This window comes from Telmatherina bonti (genome assembly GCF_933228915.1).
Source record: "Telmatherina bonti genome assembly, chromosome: 7".
Classification (NCBI taxonomy): Eukaryota; Metazoa; Chordata; class Actinopteri; order Atheriniformes; family Telmatherinidae; genus Telmatherina; species Telmatherina bonti.
In genome coordinates, this window is record NC_136625.1 from 6,820,222 (window position 1) to 6,848,011 (window position 27,790).

The following is a 27,790-nucleotide window of genomic DNA, read 5'->3' on the forward strand; positions in this document are numbered from 1 at the left end:
ATGGATGGATGGATGGATACTGGTGATGGATGGATGGTTACTGGTGATGGATGGATACTGGTGATGGATGGTTACTGGTGATGGATGGATGGATGGATACTGGTGATGGATGGATGGTTACTGGTGATGGATGGATACTGGTGATGGATGGTTACTGGTCATGGGTGGATTCAGAAGTAACTTAGTAGATGATGTCACTAAATGCTGAGTAGATTCTTCGTCTTCTGTTCCTTTCGCAGGTGTTGCACCAGTCATGTTACTCTACACCGCCCTCCCAGTTTGTGGCGTCTTGCTCTGTTAAAGAACCTGGAAATGGAGCAAATTACTGACATAAAGGATGCAGAAAAAGACATGTTCCTTTTTAGTCTTCTGCATAGAGCATAAATGGCCTTTAGACAAACTTTTTCATTTCTTTTAGAAGTCTTCAGGAATAGTTCTTCCAACTCTTTGAACGACCAATCCCTCCATCAGACCTGTTGCCTCTAATCTTCAGTCCAGTTCTTGTCATGTGACCTCTGCCTTTTATTCCCGTTTCCCTTCCTTAACAACAGCCATGTTTCCATGGAGACCATTTCTAATGAGGCTTCGGCCGACAGTAGATCAGTTGGAGGTCTGAATGCATCTCTCAGGTCTTTGCTGGATTTTGGATCCTGACTCCTCTATATTTCTCGTTTGGGTGTTCAGTTTGTGTTTCCATGCTGAGATACGCAGTTTCAAGCTGTCAGGGAATCTCCTTGTTTTATGTCTGACAGGCTGATCTTTGCTGCTTTACACACATGAAACTGAAGATCCAGTTTAAATCCAGTTTGAAACTGGTTCTTCGCTGTCTGTCAACTCTGATTCAGGAGCTTTAGGTTTTAAAGAATAAAAAAAAACCATTCCTCTGATGATCATCAGGTACAAAAACCGGATGAAAATAAAGAGAAGTGAAAGAAAAACTCTGAAAGACCTTCAGAACAGTTTAAAAGTATTGATCATGATGACAACAAAGTTAAATCTGATGAGATGCAGACCGGACCGGGACCTGCAGATCTGACATGTACACACAGCATCAGCTTTATGTCCTGGTTTACATGAAGCAAACTGCAACTTTTTCTTCTAAATTAGCTTTCAGACTTGAGCTGATCTTAAAACGGCAGCTCTGCTCCTGAGTGTGTTCTTCCTGTGTTTATCGCTCTGCTTCGGTCTCGTTTCATCGTTTTTCTCTTGAAGCTCCAGATGTTTCCAGATGTGCTCCGTGACATTTTCATCAACCCTGACCGACGCCTGCCGCCGCTGCTGCCTCTGTGTCGACGTTGCACCTTCCTCCTTCCGCTCTCGGCCTCCTCCCGGACGGATTTGTCAGCTTTACGTACTGACTGATATGATGAGCGGCCACTCGATGCTGGGATGATGAAGAGTCAGAGCCAGAGGATATAAAAGCCGTCAGCTTCTGCAGAGTCATCACACCTGCTGAGATGAAAGCTGTGATTTCCTGCAGAGTTCAGTGCCAGCAGATGATGAGAGGTTTTTCTCATGTCAGGTGTTTGTTTCCAGCTATGCGTGATATCAGAGTCTGTGTTGAAGTGGATTGTTGTGAAGAGAAGCTCGGTCTTTAATCTGCAGGTGTCTGGTCCCGTATTTTTCTCAGCTTCACTGTGAAGCATTTTAATCTCCTGCAAACACGCCGCAGCGACCTTTAAGCCTGATTAAACAGCTGTATAACCATCCAGCAGCCACAATATGTTGTGTTTTCACCCTCCAGCAAACATTAGTAACACCTAACCTGCAGTTCTGGAGTCCTGAATGCCACGGCTCTACTTGCAGTATTTATGGATGGATGTTTTATGCCAGGGGTCAGCCTGATTGCAGCAGTGTGGTGATTTATGCAGCGATACATCAGCTCAGGCCTTTAAAAGTCTGTTTTAAATATGAGCTCATGGAGGGAAGCAGCAGAATCGCCTGGACGAGTCCTCTGTGAGGAGCGTAGATCACGCCTCCCGTCGCTGATGGACGGCTGCAGTTTGCAAGTTTTCCTTCTCCTCGGCCTCCTCGCACCATCGTTTCCATTAAATCCACTCCCAGTTTGAAATAAAAGTAAATTGAAAACTGAAAAAGTCTCATTTTATGCCTAATTTATCCCCCCGCATGGATGGTCTTTAGTTTTCACAGGACCTCTCTCCGGTGATTGATTGCCGCGGCTCTCATTCGGAGCTATTCTGGTTGTTTCTGGAAAGCGCGGCTATAAAAAGACCTGCTAATGATTAAAGTCATTTGACACACTGGGACAGCGTCAACCTCAGATCAGCACATTAATCTTACTAATTAAACTTCTGAATAATTCACTCTGCAGATATTTCAGCTTGTCCTGCCGGCTGAAGTGAGGCCCGACAGCTCGACGGCTCGGAGGTCCCAAACTACCGGACACCTGGTCCTGACCATGCCCCGGGTAGGTACGGCCACGCTCGGCCTGCACATGCACACCTGAGCCAGGTACGGGATGCTGCGGCAGGAAAACTTTGAAAGGCCGTCACCATTCAGTCAGGAAGACCAGCGTTGTGGAGCCGAGGTTAATTGATGTTAAATATCTTCAGTTTTATTTCCATGAAAAGTGTCAAACGCGTTCATGCTCCCCAGAGGATGGATCTTAATCACGTCTGCTGAAGCTCTTTCTGAAATGAAAGGTCCACGTGACATAAAACTCTTCTTACAACACCAATCCTCAACTTTACCAGGTTTTATGCTGACTGGAAACTTCAGCTGAGTCTCTGAACGCGACCAGAAAAGCTTGTTTGGAACAAGCAGAAAGAACTTTGACTGGTCGGGAGAACTTTTCTGATGCAACACCACACTCAAACGTTGGAAGAGAAGCAAAAGCAGGCAGAATAAAGAGACGCACAGCGTTAAAACAGGTAAGGGTGTCAGGATTAGGTATAAAAGGAGCATCCACCAGAAGTTTAGTCTTTCCAAACAGAAGTGGTTGGTGGCTCATCTCTCTGCACTAAAAGAATCAAGAAGTTTTTAAAACGGTTTCTTACTAACAGATTATAAAGAATCTTGGCTGCCAAGGACTGATGAAAGACCTTCCAGTTCTCAGACGGGACTACAGGAGAAACTGTCAAAGTAATCTCTGGGTGTGTCCACATCAGGATAGTCTGCTAGACTCAGTCTGATTGGGGACTCAGCTGTAGGGGGGTGTATCCATGCGAACCAAGACCGTGTTCACACTGCACTTTGGTCAAACCATCAGAATAATATATCCCCATTTCCACCAGAGGTGGCGCTGCACTAGTATTTATCAGAAGAGAGGACAAGACGTGAAGAAGAAAACTGTTTCCTCCACCTGCCAGTTAAACATGGAGACCAAACTATGGCTGTTCTGGGTTTTTATTGTGTCTTATGCAAGTATCCTGCAGAAATCCACTGCAACAATGGATGCAGTATGAACACCAGACGAGGCAGAGGACCCTTAACGCCATCGCTATGGATTTACCCACAATGCAACGCTACGCCATGCAGGAAGGGAGCTTATCTGTGTTTGATCTGCTTGAGACCTGCGTTTGTAGGCGGACCGAGTCCCTTTCTTTGGTCCACATCTGAATTTGTTTGACGCATTTCTCCAAACGAAGCGACTTTCAGAGCAAACAGACTCTGATTCGGATAAGAACGTGATGTGAACGTGCCGTCAGGAATGAAAGAAATCAACCTGAGAACTTGTGAAGTATCCCCGCCCTCATAACGTTATTTATGAGGCGTAGAAGAAGAGCTTTAAAGGGTTTAACAGCCAGAAGAAAGAACATTCCAGTCTGTCTGCTTTTTAAACGTCATTTCATCCTTCAGGAAAAGCTGCTCCGGTTATTTTCCCATATTTTCCATGATGTGGATGGAAACAGAGAAGAAACGTTTAACCTGATGATCCTGAAACTTTCACACCTCCTTGTTTTCCCTCCTGTTTGCTGCTTTGTGTAACCTGTGTGGATCAGCGTTCTGCACAGCGACTTTTACCGAAGCAGCTCTTTATCGCGTCAATAAAGAGCGACAGGTGATGATCCTGCAGAGTCGGAGCTGCTGCTGTTCATCACCCAGACGGTTTTAGCTGCATCCTGAATCATCTGGAAGCCAGTAAACGGCTCAGGAATCTGTAGGACAGAAGCACTGAACAGCTTTCTTCTGTCGTTTCAGGCCGATAGTGAAATCAAAGCGACAAACACCGCCTCGCGTCCTGGCAGACCACGTCAGAGCTCATCGAAGGACGAGAAGAGGTAGAGATGTGTGTTCACACACAGATCTGATGATATATGATGTCCAGACTTTGTGTTGGGATTAACACACAAAGCACGCATGAGAATTAACTTCTTCTTACTTTTAGTTTTATTGTTTCCTTTTAGATTCCCGGTTATTTTCATCAAGCAGCTCTAAAGACAGAAGTACGTCAATCTCTACGTATCCGCCGTCCCTAGAATTACATAAAATCTAAATTTTGCAATAAAAAACGGCGTTTTGCAGGTCAGTCATCTGTGATTTAATCTTTAGCCAAAGTAGTCAAGTTTATTTATAAAGCACATAAAAGCCAGCGGTCTGACGGGGTTTTACATCAGAAAATATGTAATAAAGCTTTTTAAAAAAGACTTAAGGCTTTTACACACCGGGACAGATGCAAATAAACACAGATAATTTGGAGGTGAAACAAACGTGGTTTTGTCTACACACACCAAGTGTGACATGAAATTACGGATAAATTATGAAGACATGCAAGGTGACAGAAACAAGCATGGATTCTACAGCAAGTGATGACGATGTTGTTCTGTTGCTGCAAAAGAAAAAAAACTGGTCTCTGGCTAAGTCCCGCCCTCAAATGTAATGAGCCAATCAGAGTGCACACAGCTCCATACATTCCCTTCATGGGAAACATGCTACATGATGCCAATTTTTTTCTTTTTCAGAGTTTTTTGTGGTTTTAAGATGAAAAAACAGGAAAGCGGTTTGTATTGTAACTCGACATCCTGAGGAATATGTTTAAACCTGACGGACAGCTGCTTTTTGTTCCTTCACGGGACCCTGACTGCATCTGGGACTATACTAACTATATTTCTGCCACTAATCATAGGCTCCGTTCAGACTGCAGGGCTTGCTGCTCATGTCGGATGTTTTTGTGAAATCCGAATTTTCTGAAAGTCCGTTCACATTTCCAATCAAACGTGACTTGTATGTGATCTCCTGTATGAACCTCATGCGCACCAGAAGCGTCCCGCATGCGTAGACACGGTGACGTGTGCATGCGTGTGACATCTTTGTGTTTGCAGAAGTAAACATGGACGGCAGCAGAGCATTTGCTATTTAAACGTTTTGTCCAGCCGTAGCAACAACATGGTGAATGGGTTTCGTTTTAAGGAGACATTGACGGAAGAGGAAAGTAAAAGTTTTGGTCTTTGTGGAGCTGTGGCAGCAACAACTGTAGAGAGAAACGTTTGGGTACGGAGTCGCAATGTTGCGCTGGACGCTTATGGGTTAAAATCCAACAAAGGATTTTCTTAAACTCTAAGACAAACATTTGATGTATAAAGCGAGTATAAAATATGCGATTTGTAATAAAAATGAGGTATAAAGAGCATCGGATCTGACGCCTGCAGGTTGTGTGTTGTATGAACTGATCACTGCTCTGTTTGCAGGAATGTTCGTCTGCGTTTGGCCTTGAGTTGAGCATGAACGTATTCAAATGCTTCCAGCTTATCAAGTCCCTGTTGTCCTAATTACACATACCAGTTGTATATTAAACTGCACAATCCGGGATGTCATCGGTGTCGATGACGATGAGCAGGACGCAGATAACCTTGACCAGAACTGCAGCCACTAAACTCACATCAGCAAAAAAACGTCTGTGTGCTTCAAACCTCCAGGCAACACCCACAAACCACCAACCAGCTGCTAATGGCAGATTTTGGACGAGTCTGCTTTTTAATTTTCCTTCAATCTAACTTTAACATGACTCAAATGAATCAAATTTGTCTATAAAACAGGACAAATAAAATTCAAACATTGTCATTAAGTCATCATTTGGAAGAAAAGCAGCAAATATTAAAATTTCTTTCAAAGCAAAACAAAATAACTCGGCGCCTCTTTTCATAGCACACTGACATCTGTACATTCCTGGAGCTGTTCTTGCCCTGCAGCATCCTGAGAACCACGATTAGCGATACTTTCCTTCCAGCTTGGAGCGTCACGTCACAGCTGAGTTTCACTTTACACACCAGGAAGTACACGTCTGTTTTAACCACAGACCGTATATGAAAGATGAACGGCATCTCCGGCGGTTAAAAGTGAAGCCTATGTAAAAGTTCATAAAACTGCAGTTCCCCCTTCATCCACTAGGGGCTGCAAAACAGTGCAAATCCGCATAGACTCCAATGTTAAAAAGACCAACTTCACAGCAGAAATAAACATGTTTACAGCAGAAATAAACATGTTTACAGCAGAAATAAACATGTTTACAACCTGGTTCAAAAATCCATTTTAGGTTTAGTAGGTCAGGTTTACCTTCATGAAAACTGTGGGGGGGGAGTGAATTTTTTTCTAACTCGCCAGTTTAAAAGTAATTTAATCTCGAAGTTCAGCATATTTAGGGGCGTGTCCTTTTGATTGACAGGTACCCAATCTCCCACTTCAAGTCAGAAGAACGTAGAACTGCGGTTTTTAGCCGTGACTTAGCTTTAGCTTGCTTACCTCCGTTAGCTGGTTAGCTCCTGTTATATCAGGGTTAGCTAGGTTAGCTCTTAGCTACAGGCAGCTCGGAGTTTGCTCGGTGTCAATCATCCACCATGACACCCACAGCCCCCCTCTCAGCTTCACCTCTTTGCCCTTATTTATATTTTCCGGGTGAGACGACGCGCATGACCCTGCCAAGATGGTGATGGTAGGAACCGCCCACCGAGTTTCAATTCAGCTCTTCAGAAACATACGGGTGACGTCGCGGAGGCTCCGCCCATCTTTTTATATAGAGTCTATGGTTTTAACATGCATCAGAGAAATGCAAGGGGGCATTATCAGAGGAAGTCGGGAAAATAAGGAAGAGTCAACATCAAACTGACTTTTACCAGCTACAGAGATCTCAGAGAAGAGACAGGATGAAGTCTTTCATTTCTTTAACTCTTCAATCTCTTATTCCTGATATGGTGTCTCAGACTTTTTGCATCACTTTATGGTAAAAACTAAACCCTGCTGAACACAAACTTGTCTTCTGCCCCCTGGTGGACACTTTCTGTACTATAATTTTCACAAAATGCATGGCAGAAAACCGTAAATATTTACATTTCTTTAAAGGACAAAATAAGGACTTGAGATACAAAAATAATAATAATTTACACTCCATTGTGTGACTTTAAAGGTTTATGGGTAATTTTTCAGTGACTATAATTAATTTCATCATAAATTTATGGAAATCAAGCTGCTTAAATCACTTATTTTTGGTTTTGTAATAACAAAAGCTAGTATTTCTTTTCGTGTTACTGCTTCAAGTTTAACCATTTAACTCTTGTTAGTGTTATAAACTTATTTTAACCAGAAATGCAAAAATGTTTCCATCCTGCTACAGAGCTAAGTTCAGTGGCTGCTGCTTCATGTAGACACCTTGGTGTTCCATAACGGAAAAATAAAATCATTTTAAGATGGTCGGTGGTGTTGAGGTGAACTTTAAGCAGTGGTTTGTACAGTATGGTTCGCTCTCCTTGCCCGGAGCTGCCCTCATCATCACACTATCATCATTATCATTTTATGACTGAGAGCCGCTTCCTGTCCTTCAGCTGGCCCCCATCAAACACCATAAAGATCTGCAGCTCAATGCTACATCCTCAAATTAAAACTGGATAAAAATGCTAAGCTGCTGCGGCACTCCAGCAAGGTGACGAGCGAACAGCGCTGCTGCCTGCAGAGTTATTGCATCACACGGATATGATTGGAAGCAGCCTTTGACCCCGGGCTTTCCCACAGCTTCCATGTCCACATAGAAACAGAGCTGAAGGACATCATGTGGTTTGAAATGGATTTTCCTGATGAGACGAGGCAGAGAGAAGTGTGGTTCGAGTTATGGAATAATGGAATATCAAACATTATCTGAAACCTGCAGGTTTTGTCCTGAGAGAGCCTCCTGACTGGATCTGAAGGAGTCAAGGTGACTTTCAAAGTCAAACTGGTGATATCAAAGCAGCGCTGCCTTCTTATTAAGAGAAACAGTGCAGATAGCAGACATTTATATTTATTATTAAATAACATTAACACTTTGGTTAATACAAAGGGCTGCAGCACGATGTAAAACTATAAAAGCTGCACATCGTTGTTCTCACCATGAGACCACTTCATCTAGTCACTATCTGAGGCTGCGTTTCCATTACATTTTTTCATTAAATAAGTGATATTTGTCAGTTTGACAAACAACCATTGTGATTTGCAGGTGTTTCCATTGAACGGTGTTTAGCGGATTAGCCTCAGTTCTCGTAGAATCTCATCCGGCTGACGAGATTGTACGGAACTATTTAATGTTGGGATTAATGTACTTTTTTTTTTACACTAAACTGCTGTCAAGCTGCAGCACGTTTTTCTCATTCACCTGTCAAAAACCAGCTGATCTGAAGCTGTTGAATAATGTGTTGCTATGGTGACGCCCGGTAACGGAGTGATATTACAGGGATTTAACTTGTCGAACTGCGTGTGCATATATATGAAATTAATGCAGTTGTCATTGGACTTATCACTGCCCATGATATAAATAGTTATAATGGACAGCTGATCGAGGTGGTGATAAAGTATGGAACTGTATGCGACAAGTAGCAGATGAACATTCGGACATGCACAACTCCAACCTGCTCTGGATGGAAATTCACGTGGCGTATGAAATAACTGGACCAAAGTGAACTTTTCTTGAAAGTTCTCGCTCTTAGCAGAGTAGGTAACATGCTATGCTCAGACTCTACTTGCTTATTATAACTGTAGTGGTAATTTTGATTCATCTTCTTGTTGTTCATGTTTAAAAGAAGTCTTTAAACCACTTTGTAAACTGACAGATGACAAGAGACCGTCTCATACGTTTAGTCGGCTTACTTGGCTTCACCAACGGTGAACCAATTGTGTAGCTCCGCCATCCGCTCTTTTATTTTTTACAACAATAGTGTCTTAATTACGGTGGCCGCAAAGTCCGACTGCAAAGTCACATTCTGGTCAAAAACTAGTATTTCTCATAATTTAAATTGTTACAATAATCCATGACAAAAATGGTGAATATTCTGTTATGTTTTGACTTTGTCCCAATTTGTCTACAAATAGATACTACTGTACCTCCCTCAGTTTTCTTTTACATGACGTCAGCATTTTAAAGCACCACTCCTGAACTTTGTCAAATTTTCTCCCCATACGACGGATAATCCAGCATCCATCTTCACCCTGTCTCTTCTCAGAGATCTCTCTAGACAGTAAAAGTCAGCATGATGGTCTGTCTTATTTCTCTTTCTCTCTCCTTCCAATCATGTCTCTTGCTCTTATGAATCAGCCCCAGTTTATATCCAAGACGATCAGGGTTCTGGTATCCAGTTGCTGCTGGTGCTAGTTGTGATTTTCTTTGATAAAAATGGAAATAACGGTTTTATATTAGTTGTAATATTGTCATATTTACCTTTTAAATTCTGAGTTGAATCAAAATTGTGCCAGAATTTGTGATATTGGAAGAGACTAAATCATTACATGCTGAAATTAAAATATGGTGTGATTTAAACCCCTAGTTAGCAGAGTTTATGGCTTTAACCAGTTGTAGCTGACTGCTTCCTTTAAACGTTTGGATAAATTTGTTTTAATTTTAAGTTTTAACTTTATGATTAAAGGCTATTACACGTTATACCTCTCACAGAAATATGTGTTTTTGTTTTGCTTTCTGCTTTAAAATACCATATATAGTGTTTTCTATAAGACACCAAAACAATTTAAATACTTAAAACCTTATTTAAAACACTTAAAAGAGCAGAAATTGCGATCAGAGCTGACACAAACTGAGTTTTCCTTCTGTAATAATGTCTCATCCTGAAACATTACCGTTATTGTTTGTGAGCGGTGACAGCAGCATCACTTATAGCCAAAATCCAAACACAGTGTCCTCAGAGCTTCATCCGACGACTCGTTCTCCAGACTGAAATTAATCTGCTGACATTTTATTGATTAAATGTCTTAAAATGGTGAAAACTGTTTGTCAGTGTCGCCCAGAGTCTGAGCCGAGTTCTTCAGGTGACGAAGCAGCACATGAAGTTTCTGCTGACGGAAACCTGATCCACTTAATGCTGAATATTCTTTTATTTGAGACAATCAGCACTTTAACTTGAATCAGTCATTTATCAGAAGTCATTCATGATGGTTCTACTGGTAGAATATCAACCAAACGTATTCTCTTTACTCTAAACTTTCTTCAAACTTCAGCTACGTTTTAAAGATTTGAAGAGATTTATCCGTCATTTGGCCTCTGCAGCCAAGTCTTACTGGAATAATGTTGGCGTTGACACCGTCCCTGACCACAGACCCGGCGATCAGGTCCCTAATGACCAATTTGTTTGGCTTGGTTTATAAATTAGAACACTAACCTGTGACCGAAGCAGACTTTTTAACAAATGACTTCATGTATGTTGCACCGTCTGCAGTTCTGAAGGTGTTGAATGCTCCTCATTACCAGAGACAACTGGTGACCACTTTCATTTCCACAGAGCAGGTCTGGACCTCAGAAACTGAGGGCATTAGCAAAGGAGCTCTGCACTAATTACTCCATTCATCTCTCATGGGGAGGTGCTGACGATGTGGTTCACCTGTTACTGAGATGGACTCAGATCTGTCACCTTCCCCATGGAGACCCCCTTTATCATTAATAACCTGCATGTTTCTGTACTCAGTGTGTTTTCACTTCACATATTCGGGCATTCAGGACATCGAGTGATGACGACAGTTTCTTTCATGCAGGTTTTAGTTTTCAGAGAGCAAACTGTAACAGGCGGAGCAGTACCACCTCCAAACTGCAGGGGCGGTGTTGCCCAGCAAAAGGAAAAAACAGAAATCCTTTCTGATTTTAAAGGAAATTAAATGATTCAAGTGGAGAAACTGGGACGAGTGAAAGAATCTAGATCTTTGGTTTATATCGGGAATCATCGATTCTTCTTCTGCTGGTTCTGGAAAATCATACGGTTCTGAGCTTTTCAAAATAATAAACTCCACTCATGATCAGAACAACAGTGCAGTAAACATGGTTGCTGATCCGACCCCGTACCATCTCAGAACCTGATCCAGTCCCAGACCATCTCAGAACCCTGATCCAGTCCCAAATATCACAGAACCTGATCCAGTCACAAACATCACAGAACCTGATCCAGTCCCAGACCATCTCAGAACCTGATCCGACCCCGTACCATCTCAGAACCTGATCCAGTCCCAGACCATCTCAGAACCCTGATCCAGTCCCAAACATCTCAGAACCTGATCCAGTCCCAAACATCACAGAACCCTGGTCCAGTCCCAAACATCACAGAACCTGATCCAGTCCCAAACATAACAGAACCTGATCCAGTCCCAAACATCACAGAACCCTGATCCAGTCCCAAACATCACAGAACCCCGATCCAGTCCCAAACATCACAGAACCCTGATCCAGTCCCAAATATCACAGAACCCTGAGCCAGTCCCAAACATCACAGAACCTGACCCAGTCCCAAACATCACAGAACCTGATCCAGTCCCAAACATCACAGAACCCTAATCCAGTCCCAAACATCACAGAACCTGATCCAGTCCCAAACATCACAGAACCCTGATCCAGTCCCAAACATCACAGAACCTGATCCAGTCCCAAACCATCTCAGAACCTGATCCAGTCCCAAATATCACAGAACCCTGGTCCAGTCCCAATCCATCTCAGAACCTGATCCAGTCCCAAACCATCTCAGAACCTGATCCAGTCCCAAACCATCTCAGAACCTGATCCAGTCCCAATCATCACAGAACCTGATCCAGTCCCAAACCATCTCAGAACCTGATCCAGTCCCAAACCATCTCAGAACCTGATCCAGTCCCAAATATCACAGAACCCTGATCCAGTCCCAAATATCACAGAACCCTGGTCCAGTCCCAGACCATCTCAGAACCTGGTCCAGTCTCAAACCATCTCAGAACCTGATCCAGTCCCAGACCATCTCAGAACCTGATCCAGTCCCAAACCATCTCAGAACCTGATCCAGTCCCAATCATCACAGAACCTGATCCAGTCCCAAACCATCTCAGAACTTGATCTAGTCCCAAACCATCACAGAACCTGATCCAGTCCCAAACATCACAGAACCCTGATCCAGTCCCAAACATCACAGAACCTGATCCAGTCCCAAACATCACAGAACCTGATCCAGTCCCAAACATCACAGAACCCTGATCCAGTCCCAGACCATCTCAGAACCTGATCCAGTCCCAAACATCTCAGAACCTGATCCAGTCCCAGACCATCTCAGAACCTGGTCCAGTCCCAGACCATCTCAGAACCCTGATCCAGTCCCAAATATCACAGAACCTGATCCAGTCACAAACATCACAGAACCTGATCCAGTCCCAGACCATCTCAGAACCTGATCCGACCCCGTACCATCTCAGAACCTGATCCAGTCCCAGACCATCTCAGAACCCTGATCCAGTCCCAAACATCTCAGAACCTGATCCAGTCCCAAACATCACAGAACCCTGGTCCAGTCCCAAACATCACAGAACCTGATCCAGTCCCAAACATAACAGAACCTGATCCAGTCCCAAACATCACAGAACCCTGATCCAGTCCCAAACATCACAGAACCCCGATCCAGTCCCAAACATCACAGAACCCTGATCCAGTCCCAAATATCACAGAACCCTGAGCCAGTCCCAAACATCACAGAACCTGACCCAGTCCCAAACATCACAGAACCTGATCCAGTCCCAAACATCACAGAACCCTAATCCAGTCCCAAACATCACAGAACCTGATCCAGTCCCAAACATCACAGAACCCTGATCCAGTCCCAAACATCACAGAACCTGATCCAGTCCCAAACCATCTCAGAACCTGATCCAGTCCCAAATATCACAGAACCCTGGTCCAGTCCCAATCCATCTCAGAACCTGATCCAGTCCCAAACCATCTCAGAACCTGATCCAGTCCCAAACCATCTCAGAACCTGATCCAGTCCCAATCATCACAGAACCTGATCCAGTCCCAAACCATCTCAGAACCTGATCCAGTCCCAAACCATCTCAGAACCTGATCCAGTCCCAAATATCACAGAACCCTGATCCAGTCCCAAATATCACAGAACCCTGGTCCAGTCCCAGACCATCTCAGAACCTGGTCCAGTCTCAAACCATCTCAGAACCTGATCCAGTCCCAGACCATCTCAGAACCTGATCCAGTCCCAAACCATCTCAGAACCTGATCCAGTCCCAATCATCACAGAACCTGATCCAGTCCCAAACCATCTCAGAACTTGATCTAGTCCCAAACCATCACAGAACCTGATCCAGTCCCAAACATCACAGAACCCTGATCCAGTCCCAAACATCACAGAACCTGATCCAGTCCCAAACATCACAGAACCTGATCCAGTCCCAAACATCACAGAACCCTGATCCAGTCCCAGACCATCTCAGAACCTGATCCAGTCCCAAACATCTCAGAACCTGATCCAGTCCCAGACCATCTCAGAACCTGGTCCAGTCCCAGACCATCTCAGAACCTGGTCCAGTCTCAAACCATCTCAGAACCTGATCCAGTCCCAGACCATCTCAGATCCTGATCCAGTACCAGACCATCTCAGAACCCTGATCCAGTCCCAAACATCACAGAACCTGATCCAGTCCCAAACATCACAGAACCCTGATCCAGTCCCAAACATCACAGAACCCTGATCCAGTCCCAAATATCACAGAACCCTGATCCAGTCCCAAACATCACAGAACCCTGATCCAGTGCCAAACATCAAAGAACCTGATCCAGACTCAAACATCACAGAACCCTGATACAGTCCCAAACCATCTCAGAACCTGATCCAGTCCCAAACATCACAGAACCCTGATCCAGTCCCAAATATCACAGAACCTGATCCAGTCCCAAACCACCTCAGAACCTGATCCAGTCCCAAACATCACAGAACCCTGATCCAGTCCCAAATATCACAGAACCCTGGTCCAGTCCCAAACATCACAGAACCTGATCCAGTCCCAAACATCACAGAACCCCGATCCCGTCCCAAACATCACAGAACCCTGATCCAGTCCCAAACCATCTCAGAACCCAGATCCAGTCCCAAACATCACAGAACCTGATCCAGTCCCAAACATCACAGAACCTGATCCAGTCCCAAACCATCTCAGAACCTGATCCAGTCCCAAACATCACAGAACCCTGATCCAGTCCCAAATATCACAGAACCTGATCCAGTCCCAAACATCACAGAACCCTGATCCAGTCTCAAACCATCTCAGAACCTGATCCAGTCTCAAACCATCTCAGAACCCTGATCCAGTCCCAGACCATCTCAGAACCTGATCCAGTCCCAAACATCTCAGAACCTGATCCAGTCCCAAACATCACAGAACCTGATCCAGTCCCAAACATCACAGAACCCTGATCCAGTCCCAGACCATCTCAGAACCTGATCCAGTCCCAAACATCTCAGAACCTGATCCAGTCCCAGACCATCTCAGAACCTGGTCCAGTCCCAGACCATCTCAGAACCTGGTCCAGTCTCAAACCATCTCAGAACCTGATCCAGTCCCAGACCATCTCAGATCCTGATCCAGTACCAGACCATCTCAGAACCCTGATCCAGTCCCAAACATCACAGAACCTGATCCAGTCCCAAACATCACAGAACCCTGATCCAGTCCCAAACATCACAGAACCCTGATCCAGTCCCAAATATCACAGAACCCTGATCCAGTCCCAAACATCACAGAACCCTGATCCAGTGCCAAACATCAAAGAACCTGATCCAGACTCAAACATCACAGAACCCTGATACAGTCCCAAACCGTCTCAGAACCTGATCCAGTCCCAAACATCACAGAACCCTGATCCAGTCCCAAATATCACAGAACCTGATCCAGTCCCAAACCACCTCAGAACCTGATCCAGTCCCAAACATCACAGAACCCTGATCCAGTCCCAAATATCACAGAACCCTGGTCCAGTCCCAAACATCACAGAACCTGATCCAGTCCCAAACATCACAGAACCCTGATCCAGTCCCAAACATCACAGAACCCTGATCCAGTCCCAAACCATCTCAGAACCCAGATCCAGTCCCAAACATCACAGAACCTGATCCAGTCCCAAACATCACAGAACCTGATCCAGTCCCAAACCATCTCAGAACCTGATCCAGTCCCAAACATCACAGAACCCTGATCCAGTCCCAAATATCACAGAACCTGATCCAGTCCCAAACATCACAGAACCCTGATCCAGTCTCAAACCATCTCAGAACCTGATCCAGTCTCAAACCATCTCAGAACCTGATCCAGTCCCAAACACACAGAACCTGATCCAGTCCCAAATATCACAGAACCTGATCCAGTCCCAAACCACCTCAGAACCTGATCCAGTCCCAAACATCACAGAACCTGATCTAGTCCCAAACACACAGAAACCTGATCCAGTCCCAAACATCACAGAACCTGATCCAGTCCCAAACATCACAGAACCCTGATCCAGTCCTAAACATCACAGAACCCTGATCCAGTCCTAAACATCACAGAACCCTGATCCAGTCCTAAACATCACAGAACCCTGATCCAGTCCCAAACATCACAGAACCTGATCCAGTCCCAAACATCACAGAACCTGATCCAGTCTCAAACCATCTCAGAACCTGATCCAGTCTCAAACCATCTCAGAACCTGATCCAGTCCCAGACCATCTCAGACCCTGATCCAGTCCCAAACATCACAGAACCTGATCCAGTCCCAAACATCACAGAACCTGATCCAGTCCCAAACATCACAGAACCCTGGTCCAGTCCCAAACATCACAGAACCCTGGTCCAGTCCCAGACCATCTCAGAACCTGATCCAGTCCCAAACATCACAGAACCCTGATCCAGTCCCAAACATCACAGAACCCTGGTCCAGTCCCAAACATCACAGAACCCTGATCCAGTCCCAGACCATCTCAGACCCTGATCCAGTCCCAAACATCACAGAACCTGATCCAGTCCCAAACATCACAGAACCTGATCCAGTCCCAAACATCACAGAACCCTGGTCCAGTCCCAGACCATCTCAGAACCTGATCCAGTCCCAAACATCACAGAACCCTGGTCCAGTCCCAAACATCACAGAACCCTGGTCCAGTCCCAGACCATCTCAGAACCTGATCCAGTCCCAAACATCACAGAACCTGGTTCTTTTGGCTTTTAGACTTGTTCCTGATCGAAGTTTGGAGGCTTCTTTTTGCTTTTTGCATTCTTTGAACAAAGATTTGGAAAACTGTTGGATCACGTCCCGGTCTCCGCAGTGTGATGGTCCATCCCAGATGTTGTTTAGAAGGTTAATCTGCAGCTTCGTTTCGTGAGAGGAACTCCGTAGAAGTTGACAAAGGTTTCCAGAATAATCCTTGTTGGTATGTTTCTGTCAGCTCGTGATGGATGATGCTTCTCATTGGGATCAGGGTGTCCCTAAGCCGTGAGAAAGTCCTTGTTCGTCCTTGTTCACTGTGTTCATTGTTCATACTGTTTACTCAAAGTAGCTTTTCTGGATAATTAAGCCATTATTAGTCATTTTTTTTATTAATTAACAATTTGCTGCTCATTCCAGCCTCTTAACATGCGCTGAACCTTATAATTTTTTTTTATCTTTGCTTTTGACTCATCAGGAAGTAGCTCTGTATGTCCACATCAACCCCCCACCCCGTCCAGGACATGACATCAACCATTACTACATGACTTCTTTTATCTGGTTCTTATCTGAAGTCCAGATGATGGGATTAAGATCAGACCTGTGACATCACCTCATATCCACTTCCAAACCCAATCCTCTGTTGATCAGTGCCTGCAGACACAGAGCAGAACCAGATGATGTTGTCAAAGCAGCCGGTGGCAACTCGATTACATCCCCATTACCAAAGCGAGACTGATAACTGCCGGAGCTCAGTCATAGTTGGACTTCTGCAGATAGCTGCCATACTATGATTACTTATCCATTTTTGTCTCTGAGAGCTAATGGAGTCATGTCTGTGGTGATGTTTTAAGCTGGAAACCGAGCAGTAGATTACATTAGTTTCATTTGGGAAAATACGCTAAAACAAAGTATGTTTACAGCTGAAGTTGTGGTGCTTGTGGATCTCCACCAGCTGAATAATCAGTGAAGATGATTGATCAGCAGAACACTTACTAACACGTAGTGGTCAAATTGCGATGAAGACTTCCATCTTCAGTGCCATGTGTCAACAATCAGGCAGCATATTAATACATTTAATGTAGAGAACATGACTGTATCACTGAGTCCACTGAGTTTCATTTGGCTTCACAAACTTCTGCTTTTTGACACATTGTCCGTTTATTCCAATTTTCTTTAAGAAGCTGATTTAGAAGAAAATAAGTTTTTCTTAGATCAGTTTGCTTGATTCTGTCAAGATCTGGCAACAACAGCTCCAGCTAAAGAAAGCTGTTGTGATGTGGATTCTAAGGATCTGATGAAAATTTTGGAAGTTGTCGTAGTGTAGGATAAAGAAATGTTGGAACAGTGTTCTGTTATGTATGTTGCTCATGTAAATACCATAATTGGAATATTTTCATAATTGGAGTACAGCTGATGATGTGGCTGAAGTTAAAATTAACCAGACAGACGGAATAATGTCAAATATCCCCACTGTCACTCAGGTTCAGCCGAATTCATTACCATGAGAATCTCCCGTTCCACCATATCATGATGCGAATGTCCCGTTCCACCTCATCATGATGAGAATCTCCCGTTCCTTCACATCATTATGAGAATCTCCCGTTCCACCTCATCATGATGAAAATCTCCCATTCCACCTCATCACCATGAGAATCTCCCGTTCCACCACATCATGATGAGAATCTCCCATTCCACCTCTTCACCATGAGAATCTCCCATTCCACCTCATCATGATGAGAATCTCCCGTTCCACCTCATCATGATGAGAATCTCCCGTTCCACCACATCATTGAGAATCTCCCGTTCCACCTCATCATGATGAGAATCTCCCGTTTCACCACATCACCATGAGAATCTCCCATTCCACCTCATCATGATGAGAATCTCCCGTTCCACCTCATCATGATGAGAATCTCCCGTTCCACCTCATCACCATGAGAATCTCCCATTCCACCTCATCACCATGAGAATCTCCCATTCCATCTCATCACCATGAGAATCTCCCATTCCACCTCATCATGATGAGAATCTCCCGTTCCACCTCATCATGATGAGAATCTCCCATTCCACCTCTTCACCATGAGAATCTCCCATTCCACCTCATCATGATGAGAATCTCCCGTTCCACCTCATCATGATGAGAATCTCCCGTTCCACCACATCATTGAGAATCTCCCGTTCCACCTCATCATGATGAGAATCTCCCGTTTCACCACATCACCATGAGAATCTCCCATTCCACCTCATCATGATGAGAATCTCCCGTTCCACCTCATCACCATGAGAATCTCCCATTCCACCTCATCACCATGAGAATCTCCCATTCCATCTCATCACCATGAGAATCTCCCATTCCACCTCATCATGATGAGAATCTCCCGTTCCACCTCATCATGATGAGAATCTCCCATTCCACCTCTTCACCATGAGAATCTCCCGTTCCACCTCATCATGATGAGAATCTCCCATTCCACCTCTTCACCATGAGAATCTCCCGTTCCACCACATCATGATGAGAATCTCCCGTTCCACCCCATCATGATGAGAATCTCCCATTCCACCTCATCACCATACGAATCTCCCGTTCCACCACATCATTGAGAATCTCCCGTTCCACCACATCATTGAGAATCTCCCGTTCCACCTCATCACCATGAGAATCTCCCGTTCCACCCCATCATGATGAGAATCTCCCGTTCCACCTCATCACCATGAGAATCTCCCATTCCACCTCTTCACCATGAGAATCTCCCGTTCCACCCCATCATGATGAGAATCTCCCGTTCCACCTCATCACCATGAGAATCTCCCGTTCCACCTCATCACCATGAGAATCTCCCATTCCACCTCTTCACCATGAGAATCTCCCGTTCCACCCCATCATGATGAGAATCTCCCGTTCCACCTCATCACCATGAGAATCTCCCATTCCACCTCATCACCATGAGAATCTCCCGTTCCACCTCATCATGATGAGAATCTCCCGTTCCACCTCATCATGATGAGAATCTCCCATTCCACCTCATCACCATGAGAATCTCCCGTTCCACCTCATCATGATGAGAATCTCCCGTTCCACCTCATCATGATGAGAATCTCCCATTCCACCTCATCACCATGAGAATTTCCCGTTCCACCACATCATTGAGAATCTCCCATTCCACCTCATCATGATGAGAATCTCCTGTTCCACCTCATCATGATGAGAATCTCCCGTTCCACCTCATCATGATGAGAATCTCCCGTTCCACCCCATCATGATGAGAATCTCCCGTTCCACCTCATCACCATGAGAATCTCCCATTCCACCTCTTCACCATGAGAATCTCCCGTTCCACCCCATCATGATGAGAATCTCCCGTTCCACCTCATCACCATGAGAATCTCCCGTTCCACCTCATCACCATGAGAATCTCCCATTCCACCTGTTCACCATGAGAATCTCCCGTTCCACCACATCATTGAGAATCTCCCGTTCCACCTCATCATGATGAGAATCTCCCGTTCCACCTCATCATGATGAGAATCTCCCGTTCCACCTCATCATGATGAGAATCTCCCGTTCCACCCCATCATGATGAGAATCTCCCGTTCCACCTCATCACCATGAGAATCTCCCATTCCACCTCTTCACCATGAGAATCTCCCGTTCCACCCCATCATGATGAGAATCTCCCGTTCCACCTCATCACCATGAGAATCTCCCATTCCACCTCTTCACCATGAGAATCTCCCGTTCCACCACATCATTGAGAATCTCCCGTTCCACCTCATCATGATGAGAATCTCCCGTTCCACCTCATCATGATGAGAATCTCCCGTTCCACCTCATCATGATGAGAATCTCCCGTTCCACCCCATCATGATGAGAATCTCCCGTTCCACCTCATCACCATGAGAATCTCCCATTCCACCTCATCACCATGAGAATCTCCCGTTCCACCCCATCATGATGAGAATCTCCCGTTCCACCTCATCACCATGAGAATCTCCCGTTCCACCTCATCACCATGAGAATCTCCCGTTCCACCCCATCATGATGAGAATCTCCCGTTCCACCTCATCACCATGAGAATCTCCCATTCCACCTCTTCACCATGAGAATCTCCCGTTCCACCCCATCATGATGAGAATCTCCCGTTCCACCTCATCACCATGAGAATCTCCCGTTCCACCTCATCATGATGAGAATCTCCCGTTCCACCTCATCATGATGAGAATCTCCCATTCCACCTCATCACCATGAGAATCTCCCGTTCCACCTCATCATGATGAGAATCTCCCGTTCCACCTCATCATGATGAGAATCTCCCATTCCACCTCATCACCATGAGAATCTCCCGTTCCACCTCATCACCATGAGAACCTCCCGTTCCACCTCATCACCATGAGAATCTCCCGTTCCACCTCATCATGATGAGAATCTCCCATTCCACCTCATCACCATGAGAATCTCCCGTTCCACCTCATCATGATGAGAATCTCCCGTTCCACCTCATCATGATGAGAATCTCCCGTTCCACCTCATCATGATGAGAATCTCCCATTCCACCTCATCACCATGAGAATCTCCCGTTCCACCTCATCACCATGAGAACCTCCCGTTCCACCTCATCACCATGAGAATCTCCCGTTCCACCTCATCATGATGAGAATCTCCCATTCCACCTCATCACCATGAGAATCTCCCGTTCCACCTCATCATGATGAGAATCTCCCGTTCCACCTCATCATGATGAGAATCTCCCGTTCCACCTCATCATGATGAGAATCTCCCGTTCCACCTCATCATGATGAGAATCTCCCGTTCCACATCATCACCATGAGAATCTCCCGTTCCACCTCATCATGATGAGAATTTCCCGTTCCACCACATCCAAAGCTGCTCTGTTGGATGTAGATCTGGTGACTGTCAAGGCCACATCTTGTGTGTTCAGAGATATTTTTCAGATCTTGGTTGGAACCAGTGCTGACTAGACTTCCTATTGCCTTTCTATCATCTGCGACCAGTCTGTCCATTCTGACATCAACAGCTAGATATGTTCTCATTCTGACCTTCTCTGGAAACACTATATTTTGTGTAAAAATCCCAGTGAACGCTCAGACCAACATCCCACGTTCAAAGTCACATAAATTCAATGTAACGCTCAGTTTTCCCTTCAGCAACTCATCTTCATCATGTCTGCATGACTAGATGTTTTGGGCTGATTAGATATTTGTGTTTACAAGCAGATGAACAGGTGACCCTGATGAAGTGTCTGTTTAGTGTAATATATTTATAAAGATGCTCTGACATGACACTGGTCTTAGTTATCTACATTTAACAGTCACCTGATTGACCACCATGTGACCAGACTTTAATTAGAAACTTCAGAGGTTTTTCATCCATTTTAAAGGATTTTTGTTTCAAGTCTTTGTCGTTGTAAACGTCCTTTGCTCCACTGCTGTGACTCTTTTGGACATTTTAAACTGCCCTGTAAAGGTTGGAAAGCATTAAAATGAAATGGCTAAGGTTAAAAAAACATGGTTATGCAATGTTAAACTCTTTGTTGCCATTTTCCATGTTGCCATAGCAACACATCCCCCAACAGTTAAGTTGCCAGTTCAGGAAACTAAAAAAGCAGCTCTGGGGGCATCAGTGAGTGAAAAACCAACACAGATGGCTGAATTTATGAGTGACGGAGGGAAAAATGAAAACTTTACTTTAGTCCTAAAAGCAGGACTGTGAAGATTTGCTGCTTCACTTTGTGGGGAGAAAACTGACTTCTCTCTGACCTTACAGTTTTAGATTTCTGACCACAGTCCTGTGCTGAAGGAGCACACCTGATACGAGTACAAGCTGTTGTATCACTTAAAATCCTGTCAGAACATCGTGTTGCATTTATTAAAAAACAGATGCCGCTTTCTTTATCAGCAGGAAAATGATCCAATTTAGTTCCCCGTCTCAGCTGCAGCAGGTAATTTTCCTGCTGCGAATAAAAATGCGACTGAAAGTGGCAGCGTCTTACTGTACAGCGTGTCCTCTGGCAGCTTTATTCCCCTCTCAATAAACTCGCTGCAGAATCCACAGAGCCTCTTCTGCATCCACCTGCTGTTTATTGTCAGCTGCTGCGCAGAGATTTAATTATAATGGCCGCACTCTTCCTGGAAAATCAGCACATTTCATTCATTTTCTTGGCCGTGCTTGCTTCTTTATAGACTGATGGAGCAGGAACCTGAGGATGCTTAATTGGCAGAGCAGATCATCATATAGCAGTGCTATTGCAGTGATGAATTACAACGCAGCCCATATGTTTATGATAACGTTATTCATTTGGGTTCAGGCAATTAGGGGAATTTACCCTTCCTAGTTACTTGGAGATGGTATGTGAATATAGTTACAGGTGAAACTGTTGACGATATGCTTATGAAGTTAAGTTGTTGTGTAAAACATAAAAACAGAAAATGCTCGGAAAATAGGAAATATCTGGCGAGTTGCAGTTGTCTGGACCAGAATGTCTTCTTCTGGACTAAAGAAGATGGAGAAACGTTGCTGGTCTGATGAGTCTCCAGTTCAGCTCCACATTCACATGGTAGGATCAGAATCTGCTGGAAACATCATGACAACATAGATCCATCCTGCTGTCAGGATCAAGGCTTTAGGTGTTGGTCTCCTTAGAACCTTAGTAAATCTGCATCCAACAGAGCAGCTTTGTGATGTGGTGGAACAGGAGATTCTCATGGTGATGAGGTGGAACGGGAGATTCTCATGGTGATGTGGTGGAACGGGAGATTCTCATCATGATGAGGTGGAACGGGAGATTCTCATGGTGATGTGGTGGAACGGGAGATTCTCATCGTGATGAGGTGGAACGGGAGATTCTCATCATGATGAGGTGGAACGGGAGATTCTCATCATGATGAGGTGGAACGGGAGATTCTCATGGTGATGTGGTGGAACGGGAGATTCTCATGGTGATGAGGTGGAACGGGAGATTCTCATCATGAGGTGGAACGGGAGATTCTCATCATGATGAGGTGGAACGGAAGATTCTCATCATGAGGTGGAACGGGAGATTCTCATCATGATGAGGTGGAACGGGAGATTCTCATCATGAGGTGGTGGAACGGGAGATTCTCATCATGATGAGGTGGAACGGGAGATTCTCATCATGAGGTGGTGGAACGGGAGATTCTCATCATGATGAGGTGGAACGGGAGATTCTCATCATGATGAGGTGGAACGGGAGATTCTCATCATGATGAGGTGGAACGGGAGATTCTCATCATGATGAGGTGGAATGGGAGATTCTCATCATGAGGTGGAATGGGAGATTCTCATCATGATGAGGTGGAACGGGAGATTCTCATCATGATGAGGTGGAACGGGAGATTCTCATCATGATGAGGTGGAACGGGAGATTCTCATCATGATGAGGTGGAACGGGAGATTCTCATCATGAGGTGGAACGGGAGATTCTCATCATGATGAGGTGGAACGGGAGATTCTCATCATGATGAGGTGGAACGGGAGATTCTCATCATGCTGAGGTGGAACGGGAGATTCTCATCATGATGAGGTGGAACGGGAGATTCTCATCATGATGAGGTGGAACGGGAGATTCTCATCATGATGAGGTGGAACGGGAGATTCTCATCATGATGTGGTGGAACGGGAGATTCTCGTGGTGATGAGGTGGAACGGGAGATTCTCATCATCATGAGGTGGAACGGGAGATTCTCATCATGATGTGGTGGAACGGGAGATTCTCATCATGATGAGGTGGAACGGGAGATTCTCATCGTGATGTGGTGGAACGGGAGATTCTCATCATGATGAGGTGGAACGGGAGATTCTCATCATGATGAGGTGGAACGGGAGATTCTCATCGTGATGTGGTGGAACGGGAGATTCTCATCGTGATGAGGTGGAACGGGAGATTCTCATCATGATGAGGTGGAACGGGAGATTCTCATGGTGATGAGGTGGAACGGGAGATTCTCATGGTGATGAGGTGGAATGGGAGATTCTCATCATGATGAGGTGGAACGGGAGATTCTCATCATGATGTGGTGGAACGGGAGATTCTCATCATGAGGTGGATCGGGAGATTCTCATCATGATGAGGTGGAACGGGAGATTCTCATCGTGATGAGGTGGAACGGGAGATTCTCATCGTGATGAGGTGGAACGGGAGATTCTCATCATGATGAGGTGGAACGGGAGATTCTCATCGTGATGAGGTGGAACGGGAGATTCTCATGGTGATGAGGTGGAACGGGAGATTCTCATGGTGATGAGGTGGAACGGGAGATTCTCATGGTGATGAGGTGGAACGGGAGATTCTCATGGTGATGAGGTGGAACGGGAGATTCTCATGGTGATGAGGTGGAACGGGAGATTCTCATGGTGATGAGATGGAACGGAAGATTCTCATCGTGATGAGGTGGAACGGGAGATTCTCATCGTGATGAGGTGGAACGGGAGATTCTCATGGTGATGAGGTGGAACGGGAGATTCTCATGGTGATGAGGTGGAACGGGAGATTCTCATGGTGATGAGGTGGAACGGGAGATTCTCATGGTGATGAGGTGGAACGGGAGATTCTCATGGTGATGAGGTGGAATGGGAGATTCTCATGGTGATGAGATGGAACGGGAGATTCTCATCATGATGAGGTGGAACGGGAGATTCTCATCATGATGAGGTGGAACGGGAGATTCTCATCATGATGAGGTGGAACGGGAGATTCTCATCGTGATTTTCAGCAACTGTGTGATGCTTTATGTCAGTATGGAGCAATACGTTCGAGGAATGTTTAAAAGAGCTTATTTTGTCCATGACACACAGAATTAGGGTCGTTCTGGAGATAAAACCAACTCGATACTAGAAGGTTTATCTGATAACATGGACAGTAAGATTTCAGTAAAGCTTCTCTTTCACATATTTGTTTTTCTTTGGTCAGATGTAGAAAAGCAGCCTGTATGATCACCTGTAACTATAAGGAACCTTAAGGCATCTCCAGACTCACATTGCTCCATGATGGTTCCAGCTCAAGAGAAGAGATCAATCACATAGACAGCTTATTGATTTCGCAGTGTTGCTCTGCAGGGTTTGAACAAATATGATTTAAAACTAGAACAAACCCTAAAATTCATCACAGTGAACTTGTTACTGTCGGTGCAGCAGCTTCATCAGTGTGTTTTGTTGAAAGTTTCCTTTGGGGTTAAATATGTTTCAGTGACAAAATAAAACCAAAGTCTCAAAGATTCAGTCGATATTAAAGTGTTTAACACCGGCAGTGCTCAGTGTTTTCCGCTAAATATTTCCATCAGATGGTTATGGAGCCTCTGAGGAGGAAAATTTGTCATCCAGAAATATTAAACCTCCTGTATATGACATGAAGTAATTAGTTTTCTGCAGTGAAGGAGCGTGTTTATTAATAAGGCTTTATGCAATAAAACACCTTAAGTGGAGCATATTTATGTAGACTCACACAAGCCAAGTTTTTAACTGCACATCATATTTCACATCTGAGTCAAACAGAACTTTCTCAGTTTTTACTTCCGTTCTTTCCTTACGTCACTGATCCATAAATCAAAATAAATAAAACTATTGAGCTCTTCCTCTGTACAAGAGGCAGCATGCGATCTATGCAACACTATGTACCAGAGAGCATCTGTGCTAACATGTAGCATAGTGGCATGACAGAGAGAAACTTTAAGACTCTACTCTAAGCATCCAAACCAAACACAAACTGCATTTCCGGTACAATTTTTTGTAAAAAAAATCCTGCTAGCAAAGCTGACAAAGACATTTAAAAAGCTTCAACAGGAATAAAAACCTCAGATTTAAATATGTCGAAGTTTTCTGCCCTCTAAACAAACTGGTCATAGGAAGTCATAAGAAATTGATGAAACATTCAGCTCTTTGTTCTCCGTTGGTGGAAAAAGCTGCGAACTAGAAAAACACTCGGAAAGCGTAAACTTTCGCCAAGGCATTTAAAAAGTTCCTGGATCCAAACGGTGTCCCAGATCACCACCAAGATTAAACCAGTTCTTTTTCACATTTCCAACAAGTCTTGAAAATGTAATTAAAATCTGTCCATAACTTTTTGAGTTACCTTGAACACAAACAGATAAACGCCGGTAAAAACATAACCTCTTTGGTGGAGGTAAGAAAAGAAGCCTCTGATCATGCAAGGAGCCAAACCAGAGGGGGAAGAGCCAAGACATAGCGCCACTTTCACCTCCTGCTAGCTCCCCAACATTACCTACCCCAGCTTTAATGTCCTGCAGGTTTTTTTTTTTGCTGAATCAGCCATGGTGAACATCCAAACGGACGGTGGGTTGGTATCCAGTTGCTAGCGTGTGATGGAACGTGATGCTTCAGGCTGGATAGAAAAGCAGTGAAATGTGATTTTTCAGCCTCCGGATGCTGCAGGGATGTTGGTGTGACTGAGACGCTCCTCGGTTCTGATCGCTTTCATTTTCTGTCTTCACCTAACAGGAAGAATCAAGTTCCTGAGAGGCTGGAAGTCGATCCCAGCAAGCGCACATCCATCGACTTCGCCAACATCGTGAAGTGGGAAAGCACCGGATCTGGTCCGCTGGAGACGTCCAGGGCAAGTCCACCTGCTGCCATATGTGCTCCCTCTGAAGGCTTTGTGGACAACCCCGACGTCCCCCCACTCATATGATCCACCTGATGGGTTTCAGTACATACGTTCTGGTGCTAAATGTTTCTGATCGGATCTTCATCTAACCAGGAAGTACAGGAACTCATGGCTAAAGTTATCGTATAACAGCAGCAAAAGAAGTTTTTTAGAATTTCTGCCCATAATTTAGACGTTTTAACGCATCGCTGAAGAAAAAACGTCTGAAAATCTGATTATCTTCATGTAAAAGTTTATTTCAGTCTAAACTCTGATAGTTCAGCTCAACTCTGTAAAAATAACAAACGTCTCTTCAGTCCCAACATTCAGTCGGGTTTTAATGTGTAAATAATAAACTCAGCATTTCTGAAGCTTAAAAAGTCGTAACTGTTTCTGTAAACCTCAGACGTAAAGCAGCTCATCTCACCAGTCTGAGATTCATCTGCTGCATATGGAATATGTCTGTTTATTGATGGATAACCAAGCGGCAACCTTCGGTGGTTAAAAGCGAAGCCTACGTGGAAGTGCAAAAAACTGCAGTTCCCCCTTCATCCACTAGGGGCTGCAAAACAGAGCAAATCCCCATAGACTCCCATGTTAAAAAGACCAACTTCACAGCAGAAATAAACACGTTTACAGCAGGAATAAACACGTTTGCAACAGAAATAAACATGTTTACAGCAGAAATAAACATGTTTACAGCAGGAATAAACAGGTTTACAGCAGAAATAAACACGTTTACAGCAGAAATA

At 44.6% G+C, this 27,790-nt stretch overlaps 1 protein-coding gene across 1 annotated transcript in view; it reads left to right on the top strand.

Moving 5' to 3' along the window:
* Nucleotides 1-27,083, top strand: part of dnaaf11 (dynein axonemal assembly factor 11) — a gene marked incomplete at both ends in the record, with an annotated part of 52,336 nt that extends 25,253 nt beyond the window's left edge. Inside the window, 3 exons of the mRNA XM_079243320.1 lie at nucleotides 2,333-2,428; nucleotides 4,162-4,241; nucleotides 26,894-27,083. Coding sequence (XP_079099446.1) covers nucleotides 2,333-2,428; nucleotides 4,162-4,241; nucleotides 26,894-27,083 — 366 coding nt within the window. The remainder of the gene's footprint in view (nucleotides 1-2,332; nucleotides 2,429-4,161; nucleotides 4,242-26,893) is intronic.
* Between the last annotated feature and the right edge of the window lie 707 nt (nucleotides 27,084-27,790).